Genomic DNA, 22,145 nt, shown 5'->3' with positions numbered 1-22,145 from the left:
CATAACACACAAAAAGAACTTGTATATCCCAACTTGTGATTTTTGCTTTGATTTCAAATAAAACTGCAAAGTGTACAAAACCAAGAGTATAGCAATTCTTAGGTAAGAACACAAAACAGCACTACATTTTCCATACAGAAGCACCTTGTGAAATACTGGGATTATGCCCTCCTACATACTGCCTTTTTTCATATATTATTGATTCATATTCAATACCAGCCAAGTTCTCAAGCCATTCTTCAACTGCTAATATAGTATACCAAATCACTTAACCAAGGGTGTTTCTGGATTTGACCTACTATGCACATATTTAAAATGCGGTTTGCAATTAATAAAAAAATACAAAATAAAAACTAAAAAAAAAAAAAAAAAAAAACAACAAAACAGCTGTACTATAAAAGTATTCTCATACAGCTGAAGTACTTTGACTTCTACAGTCTTTGAAGCACCACAGGATGAAAAAAAAAAAAACCCCGAACATCTAAAACAAGACACTAGTAGCAGATGCATATAATGTTGATCTAATTGTACAATACTGCATCTTAATAATGTTTGTGTTACACCTAGTGTATCCTTTATGTTTTGGGATGTCTCTTCCATTGTGACTATAACTTCCACTGTTCTGAGAAAGACCTGGTAAACAATTAACAGTTAACACAAAATTAAGAACACAGCGGAAGATGAAAATTTTGGAAGATATAGATGGCAGTAGCAACAACTTTACAATTTATATCTTGCATTTACATCATTATTTGGAATTCCTTATAAGAGAATAAAGGATTGGTAAGATCACGCTTTGGTTATGCAAGTTAACTCCTCTGACAATTTCACAGCAAAACCATCAGATAGATAAGCAGTGTTCTCAATACACAAACAATGCAGCTATTTTCCAGTTTTTCACAGGCAATGCACAAAATAAATCTGAAGGGGAAATTTAAAGAACTTCATGTACTCAACCTCACAGCTGTGAAGGGAAACAGGACAATCGGAGCATGAAAATGTTAATTTGAACTGTTATGTCACCATTTGCCCCAGTAATCTTTATACACAAACCAAAAAAATTTGGGGCTTTGTCAGTCTTTTAGACCATTAAGACGTTCATTGACATTCACGGAGATTCAGAAAGAACACATCAGCCTTGCTGAACCCCTCCACAGATACACTCACGCTACAATCATTGTTGTCACTACTACTGATTTAGAAGAAACTTACAAGACTTCTGGTGTAATGCAAATTAAAACATGTAAAGTCATTCACAAGCAAATATTTGATGATTAAGAAATATTGGGTTTTTAGATTGAAGCTCCATATTTTTCAAGAAATACAAAAGCTGGGTTTTTTTTTTTTCATCCAAATTGTCCAAAAAATCCCTCTTAGCCAAATGAAAACCTAAACAGCTTTCTAATCACGAGAGTAACAGTAACTGAGTATAAAAGATTGCTTACCAACAGGTTTTTCACACACAAGACCATCTGCCATTGCAGTGCATGGATTTGCTTTTAGACCTGCCACCTCTGCTCTTTCTAGATACGCACAGAAGCCAGAGTCGTTTGGCTCTCCAGGCAGCCACTGCAGAGTTGTGTTTGTAAAAGGAGACATGTCATCCCATCCCCAGTAGGAGATGTTGATCTTGCGTAAACCTACCCAAGGTGAAATTTTCTATGAATCAGAAGGAAACAAATAAGAGATAATTAGTTGAAATATTTTTTCTTTGTTGATGGAACATTTCAAAGAATAGCTCAGCAGCAACTTCACATTTTGAGAGAATTCACCATGTTCTTTTGTCACTTTATCATCACTGTCCATACAGTTTTTATCTTAATTGTTCTATCTTGCTGAACCTCCCCTCCAAAACAAACCCCCACAAAAAACCCACCCACTATATGCTTCTGTTCTACTAAAAATCTGTGTTTGTTCTAATCAAAGTCAATTCTGATTACTATTATTTGATAGAGTCAGAAACCAAGCCAAATGGTTGTAATGAAATTATTGTTTTGGTTTTTTTTCCAGTGGCTACTATAATGATCACTAATTGTTACACCAATGTGGATAACAAAATACACATAAGTTAACAGCAATTCATAGAAATCAATATTCAGGATAAACAATAAAAACAGGATAAATATTCCATCCTTTGAAATCTGTGTTGCTGATACTAATCAACATCTTTAGACAATTCAGAAACAAAGTTGAAAGTGGCACATCTGCAACTTCAATGCGATTAAACACACATTGAATACACTTTTATTACTGATTTATAAGCTATGAAAATAATCCAGAAAACATTAAAAGCATTAATTCTTAAAAGATATTTAGGATGTATCAGTAAAATTGCATCACAACTTCTACTAATTTTTGTCATTTTGTCTTTATGAAATTAGCAACAGAAAAAACATATTTTGAGGAATAAAGGCTTTTGCTTGTTCCAGGATAAATCTACCTACGTTTCTTGCTCCCATCAATGCAAAAATCTCAAGATACCCAAACCAAATACTTTTCCTTACATGATCTCTGTGATGGCAGTTTTCATTAACCCCAGTTTAAACATAAGGAACAGAGAAACAGAGAGACTACAGACTACAACAGGTATGTGGTGGTAGGTGAATACCAGAACGCAAAACACGACAACTGTCTGCACCAGACAAAGGACCGATGTCGCCATCTCCAAAGCAGAGATGTTGATCCGATTGTGAATTAGGTTTTCAACTAATTTAATTTACAGGCCAAGGTAAAGAAGCTGCCACAGTTCAGGATCTATGTGCTATTTCACAAGTAAACCAAGAGTCACTGCAATCATCTCTCAGAGAGATCTTTCATCTTTGATCTCACATCCTTCTTTGGCCACTCAGGTTTAATCCATGTCTGAAAAATCTTTCACAGCTCTTAAATCTATACCTGATCAGGTCATTCCTCTTTTTCCCTTGCTTTGTTAGACCAAACTGAAATATGAAGGATCATAAATTTTGCTTCAGAAACACCAGTGTATTTTTTTTTAAATCAGTAGGTAGATAATCAGTATTCTTGACCTCCCTAAAATGTACTCACTATGTTCTCTTCTTATGTCCTCTCAGTTAGGAGCATGATCAAACAAAAATTGCTACAGCAACTAACAGACTTACAGATGCAAGAACAAGCTTAAATAAACCAGAAAATGAAGAAAAAATGTTCCATTCCATAAGCTGTAATGCACTCAGAGACTCTTGAACAGTAACGAGAATATCCAGCAAAAATGCCACTGCCCACTCTTGCTTCTTACTTCTGTGTTTACTCCATAACTTCATTGCTACCCCAGGTGACCAACTTTCCAGGTGTCTGGGAGAGCTCTCATGTTCTGGATACTAGAATGTCCATGGGGCAAGCAGTAAAAGTGGAACTTTGGCATCTGGAAAGTGGTAGATAATACAGCTGTTATCTTATTTGTTATTTAGTTGCCTAGATTGCTGCATGTGTTCAACATGCATCAGAAAACCACAGATATTTATGCATGTCTCTAGACATCTCTGTAGAACGCTAAGTGTGCACACCAGACATTTAAAAAGTGTCAGAAGCTCAGGTGGGATAAATTGCTGACAAACAAGGACCTAAACCAACCTAAACGCCTACTTACAGGTTGAGGTATTCTAGCCATAAGAACCTTCGACATATTACTATTTCGATTGGACTGCCAAATAATCAGTGTAAATCAGACTGCCTCAGCATCAGTGTAAAGAAAAGAGATCCTATCCCAGCTATGATGAAAAGCATGTCAGGCCAATAACGGAAACTGACAGTGCAGCAACGACATTTGGAGAGAGATTCTTCTATTTGAGTATGTGAGTGTCTCAGAACTCCTTTAATGATGACAAAGTCCCAGGGAGGATCATGGAAGCCAGAGCAGCCTTAGGATATAATAGCAGCACCCCTGAAATGAAAGGCTTCTAGTAAAAACAACACATATCATAGTCATCATCATTCTTAATAGCTGTAATATCTGGACAACTTGTGCTCGTCGTGTCAGATATCTCAAATTCCATATGTACCATCTTTGGCTCTTTGCTAATGTAACACGTCAAAATACAGACCTGAACATCGATTAGTGTGTGAGCAAATAACACACACTGAAGCTACTGCCTTGCAGGCTCACTTATGCTGCTCTGAGCATGTTGTTAGGATGTCAAAAAATGGATTATCCAAAATATTTTTTCTAATGTCTAATTTTTTCTAATTAAAATATGATAAATAGCTGAGAAGTAGGCCACCAAAACGGTCCAAGGACATGCTTGAAGTACATAGTCAATTGTGTGGCATGAATTCCGTGACACGGTGGAGTACAGCCGAAGACTGCTGGTGACAGCAGAGACGGCGTGTTGATATCACCGAAGATTATCAGGAAAAATGACTGCTGCTGCACTGCATGAAAGCCAAAAGGGAAAAACCGACAGTGAATAGAGAATTCCGGAAGTTCCACCTGTGACACCTGCAGCCACCAGTATGCTGTGACTATCAAACCAATTTCTTCACAAAAAAAAGCATAAATCTAGTCATCTTTCAAACTGATGAAAGATTCTGTCATAATAGTTGGGAGACTCAGAAGTACTTGAAGCAGCTGAGGGACTTCAAAGGTGCCAAATGAGAGTGTCAATCCAGTTTCTTCTCCAGGCTTAAATTCACTCGAACTCTATGGGTGTTTCATTTAATGCAAAATGAATGTAGGAAAGCGATTACTTTGAATATCTTGTCAAAGATGCTTCTGAACAGGATCAGACAGGAAGGAAACCAGATCGCCTGCTCTCTGCACCCAGAACTCACTGAAGTAAGATTCTAGTTTCCAGACCTCTTGAAAAACATTGTTATCAAACCAGTGGGGTGAAAAACAGTACAAATAAACTTTTCACTTCAGAAAACACACACTTGCTGACATGAAATCAGCCCCAAATATGTTTAATTTTTTTCTTCTCAAGAATACAGACTTCTTTATTGGAAGGTCAGATGAACTTTGATCAGCATGTAAGTGGGAAGAAAGTTACTCCTCAGGGAGTTCTGAAGAGATATTCTTTCTTTCTTATGAATGTTTGCTTTCAAGTTATCCAAAAACCACAACCAAGAAATCTACCCTGTCTTTGCTGTATTTCACACTTAGTAAATTGTTCAGATTATGAGTTGAAAAGGAACCTGCAACTCTATCAGAATCAGCTCCTTTTCTATTTGAGGATGGAAGAAAAGCTCCAACACACATGTGAACATGTACACACACCAGAACTTCTTAGTAAACAATGATATGACCTAGTTCAAGAAATCATTATTATTCAAGACACCTTTCTGTTGCCCCAGCAGGGCTGTCCTGCTGCTTAGTTTATTACTAAGGAACCAGATGACAGGTGAGTGGAAACATACAGAAACTTTTTCTAAGCACTTTGACTGCGCCTATCTCAGTTCTGCAAGCTTAATATTATAGTATCTAATGTATGTCATAATTTTTCTGAGTGCTTTAAAGTAGTCCACGCTTGCTGGGGTTGTCAGTCCACTGAGGACAGAAGTGAAAGTCAACTCCAAAACCATGTAGTTCCTACCATTATGAGAAGTTTCCAAAATGCATGATCATCCTGTGTTGCACCAGTAAGGAGGCAACAAGGTCATCTGGAGATCTTCATTGTCTAAGCTCAGCAGGACTCATTCCAACTCTTGCCTTCTAGCAGAATCTGTTTGATTTCTGCCAGACTGATATCTTTTTCTAGAAGCTAAAGATTTTATCAGAGCTACCTCCACTTTCCCTGCTCCAAAATAGAAAAGGAAGGGAGCATTTGCTACATCTACAGAAGGTAGGATAATTCCTTAATGCAAAGTATGCTCTCAATGCTCTATCTTTCAAGAAAAGAGTGGATAATCTCATCCAATTTGGTACTATATCTACCTTCCCTCACTTAGAAGCCAAACAAATGGTACAGCTCAATTTTACAGGTGCTAGTATCTAGAAACCTGGTAAAATTGTCGTCATTCCACCCTCTAGTTTCTTGATTAAGAAAGCACTAGTGGGCACACAGGGTGGAAGCAGCCACTATTCATACAGATTTCAGCCTCACAGAGAGGTGGTGTAAAAGATATGTCCCTTCAGATGCTGCTTACACAGATGCTCAAACACACAAAGACAGTGAATTTTCAGTGACACGGTGCACACAAAAAGGCTACGAGGAAAATGCATTATCCATGTTCTATTAATATTCAGTTCTACCACTCTTCCATGAATACAGAATTATGACAGGCAGTATCTCCTATTTCATTGTTGCCATTATAAAACCTAAAATTATTGCAATTGAAATTATTTTCTAGCTAGCAGAAGTTAATCGCCATGGGTTTTTTTTACTAAAGTATTTTTTTTTAACCAAGCAAAAGAAAATAACTTAAACTTTGGGAAAATTTAGTGATTAAAGTAATAGCACTTCATATTTTTATACATTACTTATCAATTGATGTCTTTGGTTCCCTGATACTTGCTACCTGCTACTGCTGCTATTAATAAGTAATGGAAAACCTTCTGTTTTGCATAGACATGAGACTAATCATTTGCTTTGAATCATAATCTTAACTTTGATTCTCTTAACCAAGATTCTCAACAGTATCTAGGGAATGATCTTCTATTTATACCTCTTTTAAACTTTTAATATCATTATCTTTTTAACTAATGATTTATAATTACTTTGGACACCAACGTTGAACATTTTTGTTCCCATTTAGAATTGTTAAGAGCTAAATATTACATTTCATCCACATTATTGCAGAGCCACAAAAAGTCACCAAAACAAATTATAGGTTTTTCAGTAAATAATACAGATAATTATTCTTTATAGGATTTAGAACTTACTTCAATTATATTATAGATTACTATGAGAAATGGCAAAGTTCATAAAATTTTGCCTTAATAATTTTTCCTTCATATAGGAAGAGAAAGGGTAGGATAGAAACAGCGACTCATCTGTTATCTTACTTACTACCAGTCTTACTCAACAGCATTCTAGGTAAGTTATAGGAGGGGGTTGAAGAAAAAAAAAAAAACAACATCAAAAGAGGAAAGTATCCAGAAATCATCAGTCAAATGTTACAGTGAAACAAAGTAATACAACAAAAACTGGAGAATGCAATCAAACGTATGTTGAAAACTATTCCATAGTTTTATCCCACTGCACCACTTAAAAACTAGAACCATTCTCTAGAATATATTTCTCCTCTTTATTTCATTCTAGGCCAGTTTTCAGAACCCACAGCCCATCTTAGAAGCCATATACTTGGCTTGAAATGCAGCTAGTCACGGTTCAAACAATCTTCTAAAACATTGATAAAGTATCACCAAAAATCCTTTTAAGTGAGAAATCAACCTTTATTTTTAAGTTAAAGAGATCTAGGAATTATTAAAATGAGACAAATTGCTGGACAGGGCTTTATTTTCATCTGACAGCAGAGCCAAATTGCAGTCATACAGTGTATAGCAATAGAACATCATTCTGTATTCATTTACCATCCTATTTAATTGAACATAAGGAAAGTTTTTAGCCATTATGGGAAATTTACTAAACACTGATCACTAATAACTTCAAAAATGTGCTCTTCCCTTATTCTAAACAGCTTAATTTTAATTTTCTTTTAAGTAGTAATCACGTTCAAAAGGAAAATTGTGTAACCGTAATGAGAGAGCTGATACTTCATTCTAAATCCAGTGTTTACTCAGAAAATTTAAGTCAGACTAAGTTGCCTTGAGATCTACAGCGAATGTGATCATTTATACTCACGATAATTTTTAGGCATTACTGCTGCCTCAGCACTAATTTAATGAGGGCTGAATAATTTGCAGATGAGTGAAGTGAACAGGTCCACCTTTACCGAATAGCCAATTACTACTGAGCCTCAAAATTTTCCTGTTTCTTAATTATGCAAGTTGCTAAGGAACTATCTATCTCTTTTAGAAATTTACCCCTGCCTTTACTTCAGCTTCTTTCATTTTGGATCTTAAATTGTCCTGGAAGTGTGCAATACATTTCTGACTCAGTTTCTGATGTTCATAATAATATATCACCAAACTTCAAAATTTTAAAGAATTGTTTGAACTTCTTGATTTCTAGGAAAATAGTTGTCCTAGGAAGAAACATACAATTAAACTTTGAAAATACAGTATCCCCTTAGTGCTTGCATTTCCACAGTATTCAGTTTTGAGAAGGGCTTGCGGTTAGTTTGCCTTTTTTCTGCATCATTACGAACAAAAAAACTGCTTACTGAAGATAAAAGCTATATGACGAGAAACCACCCCATTCTATTTACTACCTCATTGCTTGGTTTCTATTCTTTAACTATGCATTGATTGTAACTATGCTAGATACCTGCACATTTCATATTTTGTAGCTATTTACCCAGTGAATGACACATTATAAGCAGTGGAAGCAAGCTTCACGCTTGTAAAGTGTCTCAGTATCTTATTAGACACAAATGATGAAATCTATATGTAACTAGTACTAGGAGTCATACATTAAGTCATAAAAACACTTATGTCTCCTACTCTTTTCAAATTTTGCTGTTGTGGCATTGGTTAAAATCACATGTAATATCTGGCAAAATGAAAAGACTACAAAATCCCCAGTTTCCATCTATGAGAATTATAGCTAGTATTCCAGTGGGACTTTGGTTTAGATACTCTGGAGTTTTCTTCTTTACAGGGGACAATTATTTTGGAAATTGGGTGCTCTTCTCAGGCATCCAAAGTGAGTTGAGCTCCCCACTTCCTAAAAGCAGGAAGACAGTTAAAATAGAGAGGAACTAACGGACAGTCAATGTAAAAACTCCAATATGGAGAAAAAGTGCTTAAATAACTTATAAGACTTCTAAAATCACAATAGTAAAGTGGGACTGCTAAAAACTGTAGTAGAGACTAATTCAGAAAAAAAGTAGATGTCAGCTCCACTACAGCCTCACATATGATAAAAACAAAAAAAAACCACAGAGCCCTCTGAGAATACCTTGAGCTACCAAGGAATAATATTGCCATGCAAAGCTCACTAATTAACTGCAAGCTACACTCAAGTGTAATTTATAAAGGATGCTTAGCCCCAAGAACAGTGAGTTAAAGAAAAAGTTGCAGTTATATAACGCAAGGCATTTTTTAAAGCTGTTCTCATCTTTGTTTATGCTTACTACACCAAAACTAAATCTTCTCAGAATTTATTGCATGCTAACAAGAAAATTACAATTTTTAGTTAAATCCCACAGTTGGGAGCAAACTCCCAAGAGAACTAATTGCTCTTTTAAATGAGTATACATTTGAATATTAGCAGGAACAATGAGTTAACCTCATATTGCTGTTTAATCTACTTTGCTGAAAAACTCAAATATTCCCCTTTCAGAATTTTTTGCTTACTAGGTCACTAAAACAGCACATAAGAAAAAACACTGTGTCATTTTGCTTTAGTACAGGAATCCACAGTCTATTCACTGTGCTTACTTTGGCATTCTCTTAAATAATTTAATTTATTTTCAATGAAAAATACAAATTAGTCTAAATTACTGGTGATAGTTTTAGAATACGCCTGCAAATTCAACTGTGTTCTGACTTCGTACTGCAAAGGCCTTTGTTACGTCTCTTTCTTTAGCACCAAATGAACCTTCTCCTTATCCTTTAAAAGGAGGCACTGTATTGATTTCCAATTTAGTATTGGAATTAAGAGAAATTATTTATATACAATAAGGTCTGGGCAAGGTGTGGAGACAATGGCAGCCTCCTCCCTCTCAATCTTTCCAAAACAGTGTTTTGTAGGATTCTAAACATGATGAAGAATTCGTCCTAAATTTGTCCCAGAACAAAGACTTTGTGTATTAGAAAATAACCTACAAAGTCCCATGTTTTCCTATGAAAAATAAAGGATTCTTAAGTTCTTCCAGGCTGTAGTATTTACTGACACTATTTTAAGTTCGTAAAATACACAACAGTTACCAAATTTGTTTTTCTTTTCTCAGTATAAAAATATCAAATAAAGCAGATAAAAACAGGTCCATATTCTTATTTCCAAATGTAGCTCTGACAACATTCAGTAATCCCCACAGCTTTTGTTTCACACAGGCGAAAGATTTTAAAGCCTTGGAAATTAACCACACAGGTCAAACTCCACCATAGATAAAGCAGACTAAAGGCATAGCATTCACTTTACAGCTGCTCTGACTACATTTGCGAACTCCATACCACCACCTGTTACAAAAATGAGCCATCTGAAATGAAATCTCACTCCTTAAATCGTTATGATTGCAGTTTGAGAGGAAAAGGCAGACAGAAGAAAATCAAAAAGTTTCAGAGAGCCTCTGTCACACCTGATAAGACGCTTAGGCTGTCTCACACAGAACAAATGTAACTGGACAGACAGATACAAATGAATAAAATAATTTATTTTTTTCTAAATGCCACTGAAAACACCAGGATAAGTCATGGTAACATTTCATTACAGATTCCGATAACTAAATGATTGTTTAACCCATGATATACTTTTAAAGTGCATACATTTGTCTACAATTGCATAAACTGTATGTGAGGTATCTCAAATTTACATCACTACATTGGCTCAGGACATATTTCATTTAAATAAAGATAGGCTCAGCAGGATGTCACCTTGTAGAAGTTCTAAGCTCCGTAGGAAAAATCTTGCTTCCAAAAACTAAAAAAAACCCTATTTTTCATCTACACCTCAAGCAAGTCAGGTAATATCTGTCATATCAATAATCTATCACACACTATGAGATCTGAAGGCCCCCTGTGCAGTATTTTAACAGGAATAAGGGGTGGGGGTGGGGTAGAAAGAAGGTGGCAAAATAAATACCTAATCATTGCCATTTGTGATTTTGTTATTTTGGTATCAATTACTTTTTCAATGTTACCTTATATCAGAGCGGACAGACAGAATGTGTTTCAAGACTGCAGTAAGTACAATATCAAGGGAGATCTTCTGACATAAAAGAATTACTTTTCTCTCTCCTTTATTGGCAAATAAAATAGATGTCTTTCTAGTAAAAAAAATTTTGCTCTGTCCAGCATTTATTGGCAAAAAAATGGAAAAACTTAAGTACATAACCTATGTTTGCATCTCTTTTTTGAAAGGGAATGCTGAAAAGAATAACATAGAATATTTAGATTCACAGTATCTGTCCCTACACTCTTGCATTCAGGTTTAGTATAACAGAAAGGCAATCCTTAACTGCCCTTTCCTTTGTATGCATCTCATTTCATCTACAACACAACTTTGCAAATCACATACTAGCTTGATATAAGCTTTAATTATAGTTCATACTTACCTTTCATTTTCCTGAACTGTAAAATCCTAAGCCACTGAAAAATTAGGGGTTTTATACAAAAAATTGATGCGTGTTCTACAAAGCAAAATGCACACTTTTAAACATGTCCTTTGCCAAGATGAACCAATTTGCTTGTAACAGAATCTTCTGCTAAGACGTTCCATGTGAACATACGCTGTTGCACATACATGTACCAATGATGCAGGTAAGCTTTCCAACAGGTTAAACAGAGCAATAAGTATTAAAATATTTAACTGCAAAAAACCTGAACCTGACCACACATGGACAGATAATTAATCTTCAATTTCTGTTCTTTTTTCCCACAGTTAAATTAATATGGATCACTTTCCTGAGGAATACTCCGACAGCAGCTTCCTGTATTTGCCAGAGGCATGTGAGTTTTCAGCTCTCTCCTTCCCCCACCATTATCACAGAAAGCTAATTAGCTCCTGGTTCATCCCGGCACTGCTTTGCAGGGAGTTTCCACACACTTCACATACCTGTACAGCTTCTCTGTGACTTTCACGTACCATTTATATAAGGAGAAAAGGTTTTCTGAAGAAAAGTATACATCCTCAATAGTTCTCTGTCCTCAACTGCTTGAAGCCTGGCTATTCACCACCAAAAACCAATCTTGAGAGCACTTTTATAGATACTGATATGAAATTTGGGATTTTTTTTCTTTATTACAACAAAAAATATTTTGTCTTGTTTTGATTCATGCTGTCACAATGTATTTAAAAGGGCTGGGATCTCCCGGATCAGTGTTCCAGCTGTTCTCTTGAGCCACATCTTGAAAGCAAACAATAACCTTTAACAGTTAGATCTGTTGGGGAGAAACACTTGGGAACTGCTGTGTCATTAGCTTTAAAAATGAGATTTTCTTAATATCCTATAAACCGTGTATCAGCCTTTAGCACCACGCTACATTTCTTTGAAGGTATAAACTTCCCTTTCTTTGGACAAATCCTTAAAATAGATTTCCCGAAGCAAATCTAATTCACATAAGCATCAATTACAGTTACTCAATTTACCTGAAGTGTATACTTCTGTATCTCATCCAGAACAAATTCCACTTCTTTTGAGGTTGTTAACGAGGCAAGATTCCCACTTAAATTGTAGCAATACAGTTTGGCATTGTCATAGCTTTCACGACTCGAATTTATGCGAAGGCAGGCATCTCCAATATGACTCCATCCTTCCCCACACAGATGAGCTGGTGTAAAAAGTATATGATAAAAGCAGACTTGAAAAAAAACTTTTAAAAAAACCTAAGGGAGTCTGAATTTTATCTTCCTGAGATCATAATTCAAAATATATCCCACACTCGATTTCCCTTTTCACGTCACATAAATTCTAAAATACCCAGTAGTATCATATCAAATACTGTATTTTTATGAAAAGAAACTTTTAACAAATTGTAAAATATCTGTAAGATATACGTTAGGTTTCGGTGTAACAATATTGTTACGATACACTGTATTCAGATTTGAGCACAACTAAATATTAAAGTATGTACGTAATTAATAGCACTTTAACCAATCAATTTAGCTGAATGTCATGGAAATTTCAAAATCTGAAAACAACTGCCCTAGAATTCAGAGATCACAACTTTACCCTATCTTGCCTTTCTCATCCTACCTTTGCATTTATATTTGCCTAAATACAAATGCAATCAGAATAATAGGAAATTCAGGTAACATCTTAGAAAAATATTTCCTCTTCGACATATTTCAGCTTTACTCAGATTCAGATAACTATTAAAAAATGAGTCAGTAATTCGAAGCGACTGTTACAGTTCATCTTTAAAAAGATTGCACAAATGTGCACAGAATAAATTGATTAAAGTTATTTAATGAATGATCTCTGTGAAAAAAACCTGTGTTCATTAACTTCATCCAGACATAAAGATCAAATGGAAAAGGTTCCGATATCTAACTGCATATGCTTAGTTATGAATATTAATTACAGAATAAATATTATTTCAGAACGTTAACCATCACCTTCTCAGAATATTTTATATCAGCCTTTTAATATTCACTGCTTTCACAGTATTACCAAAATTATGTTAGGACCTATCTGCACAGGAAAATTGAAGTATAATTGAAGTATAAGATAAAACCCCAGTGAGCAAAAGTAACTGTCGGTGAATATGTACATGTAAGGACTCAGTATAGCAATGCCGCTCTGTCGTCGGTGATCCCCACAGGCTGGACCTCATCACTGGCTTGTGCAGAGGTAGACACCATTATGCCTTCATTAATTTTACGTCCCCTAACAAAATTAACAGTAGCATGAAGATACCAATCAGTGATGTAGCTACATCTGTGTTCCCCTGTACAGGCACAGCATAGCAGGGAGAGTTAGCACCAGTATGACAAATCCAGGTCTACTCATTGAACGCATATTTTTCGGCAACAATGGAAGAGATATACTCTGTTTTGAATTCAGGTTTAAAAAGCAGCGCTGCCACCCCACAGCCCTTACCAGGTAGTGCCTGGCACTCCTGCTGTCGCTGGTCCCACTGGCAGTTCAGGTGTAGCGAGCAGCTTTTGCAGCTGGTCAGTTTATTGCAGATTTGTTCATTCCTCACATGACATTTGGTGTAGTTTTTAACTGACTAAAAATAAAACAGACAAAAAGGCAGCTTAAACTTGTACCAAACCATCAACAAAGCAGAAGTCAAAACTGAAACACACACCAGGTGAACCTCTCCCAGAAAACCACAGCCAGGTTTTCAATGCTAGGCTGAATTTAAGCTTTTGCCTAGATTCCCTTATCACTTGCAGAGAGTATAAAACACATCTCTAGAGCACAAATCACCCCACCTGTCCCACATAGCTAACTTTGAGGGAGTCAAACAAGACTTTGAAGATGTCTCTTCCCAGCACAGAGCCCAGGAAGACCTTAAATAACTAAACTAAATTGCTATTTCTTAGATAGTTAAGGTGTATGCTCTCACTAAATCATTTCATCCCATGCAGAGTAAAGCAAGAAAAAATAATCAAAGGGAATATAAAAAATGGCACAAGATGCAGATATAAAATTACACATCATTGACCAAAGGTGCAAGAATATAACTTGCTTTGTTTTATCTGGATTAAACAAAAAAAAAATAGGATCTACAGACCAATGGTCACAAACCACAAGGAGCTGTCAAAAATTGCAGTCACACTTTTTTTACAGATTTAACTGCAAACCTGTATGCAACATAGCTAGCATAAAATTTACAGAATCTACAGGAAACCATTTTGTCATACAGTGACATAAACCCAGGAATAATATTTTTCCTTTGGTACCTTAGTGTATAAGAACAGGAATAAACGCTGAAGGAATTTTTACTTGGGTTTTTTGTTGGGTTTGTTGGGGTGGGGTTTTTTTCCTGAAAATAGGTCTTCCTTTCCAAGTGAGGCATTCTGAATACAAATCTTTTTTCCCCTTTGCATAATACTTTTAATTATGACATAGTATTGATATCTTAATTAATAAAATGCCCCAAATCCTCAGTCAGTTCATCAGGTTATCCATAAGGCTGTCTCTATTAACTTCATTTCAAGGGAATAATTACAAATAAGTCATAATTCAAGGCAGCTTTATACTCACAGAACCACAGAATGGTTGAGGTTGGAAGGGACCTTCTGGAGGTCATCTTGTCCAACCCTAACAACTCTTGTCTCCCTCTAACAACAACAGATTCATTCATGCATAGCAGCAAAAAAGAATTGTACTTATATAGCAAATGTATGATTTACATGACAATTTTGGTTGCTTTGCTTTCTAATAGTCTTTTGGAGAATGACAAAACACATCTAAAGGGGCAATACGATAGTAAGTTACACAGTTGTTAGTACTGGAATGATGATGATGACGGGGCATCAACCTACTGCAGTCAGGAGGGAAGACAACCAGCCTCCATTTATTTTTTTTCCCCTGAAGTCCTGAAATAATGTAATTGTTAAAATAAATTTTCAGTCTCACACAGGACCAGCTTCATTCCTGCTGAAGAGCATTGCTGTTTAAGGCTTTGTTGCCTTCATTGGATCAGTCGCCCAGCAGTAAGCTTATTATAAAAGGTACTCACTATTTTTCTGGTGTGTAAGAAAGGCTACTGTGAAGCAAAAAGAACCAGAGAAGCAGTTCTAGGAGAAGGCATCTACACCATGGTAAGAAGCAGAGCCAAAGACAATGCCATAAAGTAATAGAACGCCTGTCTAGGCCAATAAATGCATAGGAACAGTAAAGCACAAAAAGCCTTTGGTACAAATCCACATTTAGTTTCACTCAGTCATGTTGCATATTCACAAAGCTGCCTGAGAGACACTTTAAAGTGAATTTTGGAGCACGAGTACCCACCGTCTGCTCATTTACAATACCTCAACTAATACTTTCAACACCTCATGATGGCATAGCTCAAAATCCTTAAGCTTTCAGATTCTTTTTGAAAATTATATACTCTTTAGTGATATTACATACAGATCACAATTTTCAACTAAACCAAGATATTTGTTCTATTACTTTCTAATCATGAAGCTTGTTGTGCATTAGTTATTTAATGTTTAAAATAAAATTCAAAGTACTAGTGACTATTCTATAATAATGTTCTCTGTTGTATTCCCTTATTCCCAGCACTTATTTCCCTTAAATCCAATTTAAACATTGCTTGCCTGAAAATCTCATTAGTTCAATGTAGATGTGAATCCAATAGGTAATTCATATTAACACAATATTAAGGTTATAACTTAAGCTACCAAACCAAATGAAATTCAGAAATATGACAGTCCATCTGTTACTGAAGTTCTATATTGCTGTAGGTTATTTATAATGTTTACACTCCAAAGTATGAGTAAATCATGTTATGTATAAAGTTTCCCATTTATGTCTGATTTACTTAGGTTTTTTACAGTACTGATCTTGATATGGTGGTGTATAGAAAGACTTATGAACCGTAGTGATTTTCTGAATATCCACTGTAGAATAAAAATATTACAGTAGTTTCTCTTAGAATTTCAGAAATTGCTATTAAATAACATCATCCTCTCCTCCTCCTGGATTTTTCAGGATAACAGTATAATCTTATCTAGTTTTCCTAGTCTAACTATAAATTATTAATCTAATAGATTTCCTATTTTTCTGAAGCTATTCCCAAATCTTACTGTTGGGTACTCCTTAGTCTTAAGTTTTCCTTTTTTCCTCCAAAATGAATTTGATTCTATTCATAATTCCCTTTATTACTTTATACATTTCCCCTTGACCATTCTTTGCATTCCTCAAATTAGGCAGGTTGCTATGATTATATTTATTATTATTGGTATTAGTGTAGCATCCAAGGAATCCCCATCATGAAAGAGGATGTTAACTTTCTGCAAGCTGTGCAAGCATTACAAAAAGGCCATGATTCTTGTCTTTAAGGCATTGTGTAAAAATATCTAACAATGCAGGACTATAGCTCTTTTTGAAAAACCCTTTGGTATCCTATATCCTCAGCAAAACACTTTCTCATAGCCTTCATGGGTTCTACAACGCTTAGTTTATGAAGCCCCACTCATATAAAATACTTTTAAGTCACGTACCAGTTTGGGCTGTATTTGTGTATATATATAAAAAATATATATAATATAAATAATATATTATATATATAACATATATATTTTATATATATAATATATATAATATATATATATATATTTTATATATATATATATATATATATATAAAACCAACTGGGGCTTTATGATGTTGCATGTGTGGAGATGGACAGACAAGAAACCCAGAGACTCGCACTGGAGGTAAGGGTGTGGGTGGTCATTGTTATGGCAGGAACACATCCCACTCGTGGCTTTTGAAAGCGATGAGGCTTTCAAAAATGCAATCCAGACTGGATGCACAAATGCTTCAGCTGTGCCTTTTCCCACTGCACTCTCTCCAAACAAGAAAACACACGCACTCCACTTGAAGACACATCAGAGACAATACTCTGACCAAAAAAGTGTTCCATTCATGTGCCTGGTGCTCTTGATCCCAACTGATGAAGTATTCCCAATTTATTCTGCCTTCCCATATGTCTGCTTTTTGTTACAGTGAAAGAGTAGGTATTTTAACAACCTTAATGTGGAGATTCACAATAAAAGCTGAAATTTTATAAGGAAAGTGGGGAGGGGTCCAGTTTTTTTCCAAGTACTTGTAGGATTTTGAAGAGAAAACATTTTCTCTCAATCAAAATTTTTCAAGTCAAGTTTAGTATCATATTACTGCTGCATTCCAAGCCTTCAAAATACATTGCTTAAGTAATATGGGAATAATAAGTTACTTTATTTGCAGACTTGTAGGGTGGGCAGTAAACAGTTCTATAAACTGAAGGATTATAGGACAACATTTTAGACAGCGGGTGAAGCATGTTATTATGGCTACCCTAGCTGCAGTGACTACTTCCATTTTTACTGCAGAGTAGTAAGACAATGGAAGGGGAGAAGGCAGCCATTTCTTGTTAATTCCGAAGTGTGCCTTTCAGGGCTGCTGGTTGGATCTGGAGTTTGGGGTGGAGACAAAGGAGAAAATGGGAAGAGTTATTCTGAAGATATAAAAAAATCAAAAACAATTTGTTTTGATACCCAGTGCAAGAATTTCCCGTTGTTTCCCAAAGAACAGGGTGAGGGAGGAGACAAAAAAGCGGGTTGAAAGAAAAAATACTTTAAAAAGACAGAAAGAAAAAAAGAAAAACCTTCAAAGGTCTTTCACATTATAAATATCAAAAAGAAGCCAACATATTATCCACTATCAACCTACACATAAATATTTTTACATTTTTCACCTATAAGTCTATCACCACTTGATCCATTAACATATATAGTGGCATGGTACGTGTCCAAAGACAGCCCCCCCTCTTTCCCAAGCACACTGCTTAAAGGCGGCTGGCAGGCAGGAGACGTTCCAGCACTTCCAGGGCTTCGATGCAATCACACTTTTTTTGAATGTGCCTACACATGTCTGCAAAAATAAAACAGCTTTATGGCCATAATGTGGACTTGATGTATTTTTATCTTTAAAAATGATTACTCTCACAATATCTTAAGGCTCTCCATCACTGTATCAACCAATATTTTGCTCCATTTTTGAAATACAAAAAGCACAATTGATAAAGTAAATGTTCTTACTCTAAAATGCAGGCTGTTTCTGGTCGTCTTCAGTAAAGGAAATTTTGCTTTTTGTGGTCGGTCATTATTTTTTTTCGGTCATTTACCATTTTATTTGTCACAAGGTACAAAAAGATTTTGCTTTCATGGGATGGCTCCTCCCTGAGGAGCAAACCAATTGTATGCTTACTCTTCCATGCTACAATCTCAAGAAAAATTGTATCTTTTAAAGGTGCAGCAATTTAAAATTAAATTCATCTCTCCCTCAAAGCCTTTTTTTTTTTTTTTTTTTTTTAATAAAAGCTGGAAGGTAAAATGGTAAAATTAATAACTTTTCCTGAGACTATTTCCATTACAAAATAGAAATATAGTTAATATTCTGAACAACACAATCAGCAAGGGAGTATCATTCTCACGAGATGCGAGATAAAGCTTTTTATGTGCAGGTGTACAAAGTAAATACAGTTTCATAAACATATTAAGCGGACCCACATCTAGTGGTTTTCCTCTATCAAGAAATAGGCAAAATGCAGCAGACCCAGTGAGGACCAGGATGATGCTTAGGATATTATAGAGTACAAATTAAAGTGTCAAAGTGAAAGATCAATGTAATAGACTTAAGGGCAGTAAACTGCTAGTAAAAGTCAATACAATCAACTCCACAAAGCCCAGAAATATACCACAGACAAGACATAAAACTTTTTTTTGAAAAAGCAAAAGGAAGGAAGATGTGAGACAGGGAAGTTAAGTAAAACAGCAGATATAAGCATGACAGAAAGCTGTTTCTCCCAGTTTTAGAAAAAGAAAGAGTAATATTTAGCGCTTAGAGGGACACACATGCAACACTATTAGATTTTACAAGTCAATCAAAATATTCTTGTCTAAATTTCAATCTTTGATGCAGACATCCAATGAATGGGAGAAAAAGAAGTACGTCAATGATGATGTTTCCTTCTTTGTTTGTGACAAAGTCTTAAAAAATAGTCTGTGTCTCAAAGTTGAAAACAGCCCTGCCTAGATGCAAGAGGCTCCATGAAACAGTTTGAAAGGGGAACTTATATAGATATTAGTATGACATATTTCATCAAGTCTGTACATGTCATAAGGCAGTATTAATGACAGTATTATAGTTGCTGTTGTCCCTATGGCATACTAGTATCTGTATTTACCCATTTTTGAAAAAAGGTCAAGTAGGTCATCTTACAATTTTAGCATTTATCAATCTCCAAGACAAAAATTAATATTTTTTTTCTTATTTTATAGAAAATCACTTCATTGTATTATGGAATAATTTCAGTGTACTATGTAATACCACTGTAAGCAGTCTAGGGAATTTCAGTAGTGTAATTTCTCAAGGCAACATTTAAAATGCTTACTATTAACAGACAAAATCTCTAAAAGATATATTTAACGGTAGAAAACAAACAAGGCACTACTGCTAGCATGTTGTTCACTCTACTCATGAGCCAAATTTCAGTACCATCTTGAATCACTCCACATGTTTTAAGTAAACTCATTCCCAGTTGGGCAAGACAGAATAAGCATCCACCCCTCAACATTAGCGTCAGACATGATAGGGTCAACTAAAACTATAGTGTGCAGAAGTGCCCCACTTAAGTGAGTTTTTCTGGGAGAAAAACAAACCAGCTCACTAGTGCTGAAATGAGCCAGACCTCCAGAATGACATGCCCTTGCAAGCCTCTGCTTGCAATTACATCAGATATTGATATATACCTTGATGATCCATCAGTCTGCACAGCAGTGGAATATAGTGTCCTGTTAAACATCAGATGGTGAGCACAGGCAGGTATAAGTGTATCATCAATGCATTAGTACTACTTATGCAGTCCATCTGTCCAAACAGAGTTATTTCAGGGAAATTTCCATATTTTACATCCCTTCCAATCAGCAAAACAGTCACTGCTTTACCAATATCCATGACCATGAAGCCAATGCCAAACTGATTGCCAACATATCTTTAGTATGCTGGCCAGTCTCGATGAAGCGAAAGCAACAGATTCTAAAACATTATTGTCTGTCTCATCTGGGTATTCCGTGATCTCATTCATAAATGAACGCCTTTGTACAGCTGCAAAAATAGGACTTTCTCCTTGTGATATTTCTGAGTCTACAGTTTATTATCCCACATTACCATCACAGTACTGTCACAACATTTTCATTCTGTGGGCCTAGTCCAGAAGTAGCAGTCTATGAAAATGGTTTATTGTCCTAATCCATTCCATTTCTCCACATGTTGCCATTCTGTTGATGCTATTTTGATGGGTTTATATCAATAGCTGCAAAATTCTGTCTCCATTGCCTCCCAGCCAATACACTAATTTTACAGTAGCCACCTTCAACTTAGGATAGTAACTCTTCTCAGAAATAATTTTGATGAATTTTCACAACCTCATTCTTTATTCCACTAACAGCCTTTGCTATCCACTTCAAACCCTGCATAAAAGACAGGAAATGAAACAGAGAAGACTGGTGCATGAGCTGCTAATTAAGCTGACAATCTTGGTCATGAAAGGTTGTCAAAGAAGGATACTGAACTGAGAAGCTTGTGCTAAAATACCCAGTGCTCTACATTTATTAGTGATGAAGATGGTCTGCTCCTTAGCAACTGTTCCGTGCTTAAAGGTTGAAAACCACAGTTAGAAAATTGGCACCTAATATAGCACAATGTGTTAGGAAAATAAGAGCCCTTAGAGATCACAAAGGAAACTAACCATTAGTGCCTGGAATACGAAATCCCTCTGACAGACTCATAACATGGCTGCTGATGAATTTGTGCCTGCATTGCCTTTGTTAGCAGTGACTAGCTACGAACGCCAGCGATTAGAGCCGGCTGTGCTCGCTCCGAATGGGCAAGATCTGAGGCAGAGTCAATCCCACTCACACCTGAATATGTCTGTCTAGAGAGCAAGATTGATTTGCATCGGGTTCAAATCAGACAGCAAACTACCTTTACTAATGGAAGCGTGTAAAGAAAGGACTTGGAACTCAAGTACAGCCAGGTGTTGGGAGCTAGCTGAAAAATACAAGGAGGCAAAAATTATAAAGCTAAAATAGTATTATAAGCTTGCAAAAATCAAATGAACAAACAAGAGATGCAGCAGCTGGTGGACAATAACATAAACTCTAAAACATGGAACTAATCAATATTAAAAATAGATAAATATAAACCTGTATATGTGGTGGTGTGCTCCCCCACCATCCCGACCTAACGCAGACAGCTCTATGGGGCTCCGAGTGGATTTGGTGTTTGACTTGAGCAGCATGCACAGCTCACAAAGCTGAGAACGGGTGCAGTCTAACAAGCAAACTAGCTGGATGGTGCCCGGGGTGAGGCAGGGGCCTCACACCCCAGCACTACTTCAGCACATAGCAGGAAGACCCCCGCACATCTGTAACCATCAACCCATACCGTGTACTTGTCTACACCAAACCCTTCCTGCTCCACACGGAACCATCAGGCTCAGCTGAGCTTCCAGAAGGGATACCTTGATAAGGGCCAAACAGCACGCAATAGCTGACTCCATCCCACCTTGCCATGAGCAGAAAGTCTGGTATTTTAGTATGAGTGGTGTTTGGGGTTTTGGTGTGGGTTTTTTGGGGGTTGGTTTGGTTTGGTTTGGGTTTTTTTGAAGACGAGAACTCCTAACTAACAGATGTGTTGACAGGCTTGCACCTCTCTCCTCCCCTGTCAGGGATGCC

General features: G+C 36.1%; 1 protein-coding gene across 8 annotated transcripts in view; it reads right to left on the bottom strand.

Annotated features, from left to right (window-relative positions):
• ATRNL1 (attractin like 1) overlaps positions 1-22,145 on the bottom strand; it is a 570,901-nt gene that overhangs the window by 437,314 nt on the left and 111,442 nt on the right. For all 8 annotated transcript variants that reach the window (XR_013930596.1, XR_013930597.1, XR_013930598.1 and 5 more), the window contains exons 14-16: positions 13,783-13,915; positions 12,330-12,511; positions 1,446-1,659 (exon numbers count right to left, since the gene is read on the bottom strand). Coding sequence is in view for 5 of the 8 variants with exons in the window: in XM_080403249.1 (XP_080259375.1) it covers positions 1,446-1,659; positions 12,330-12,511; positions 13,783-13,915 (529 nt within the window). In the remaining 3 variants the exon portion in view is untranslated. The remainder of the gene's footprint in view (positions 1-1,445; positions 1,660-12,329; positions 12,512-13,782; positions 13,916-22,145) is intronic.

Source organism: Falco punctatus, assembly GCF_963210335.1.
Source record: "Falco punctatus genome assembly, chromosome: 9".
In the NCBI taxonomy this organism is placed as follows: domain Eukaryota; kingdom Metazoa; phylum Chordata; class Aves; order Falconiformes; family Falconidae; genus Falco; species Falco punctatus.
The sequence above is the reverse complement of the archived record's forward strand: the minus strand, read 5'-3'. Positions and strand labels throughout refer to the sequence as shown.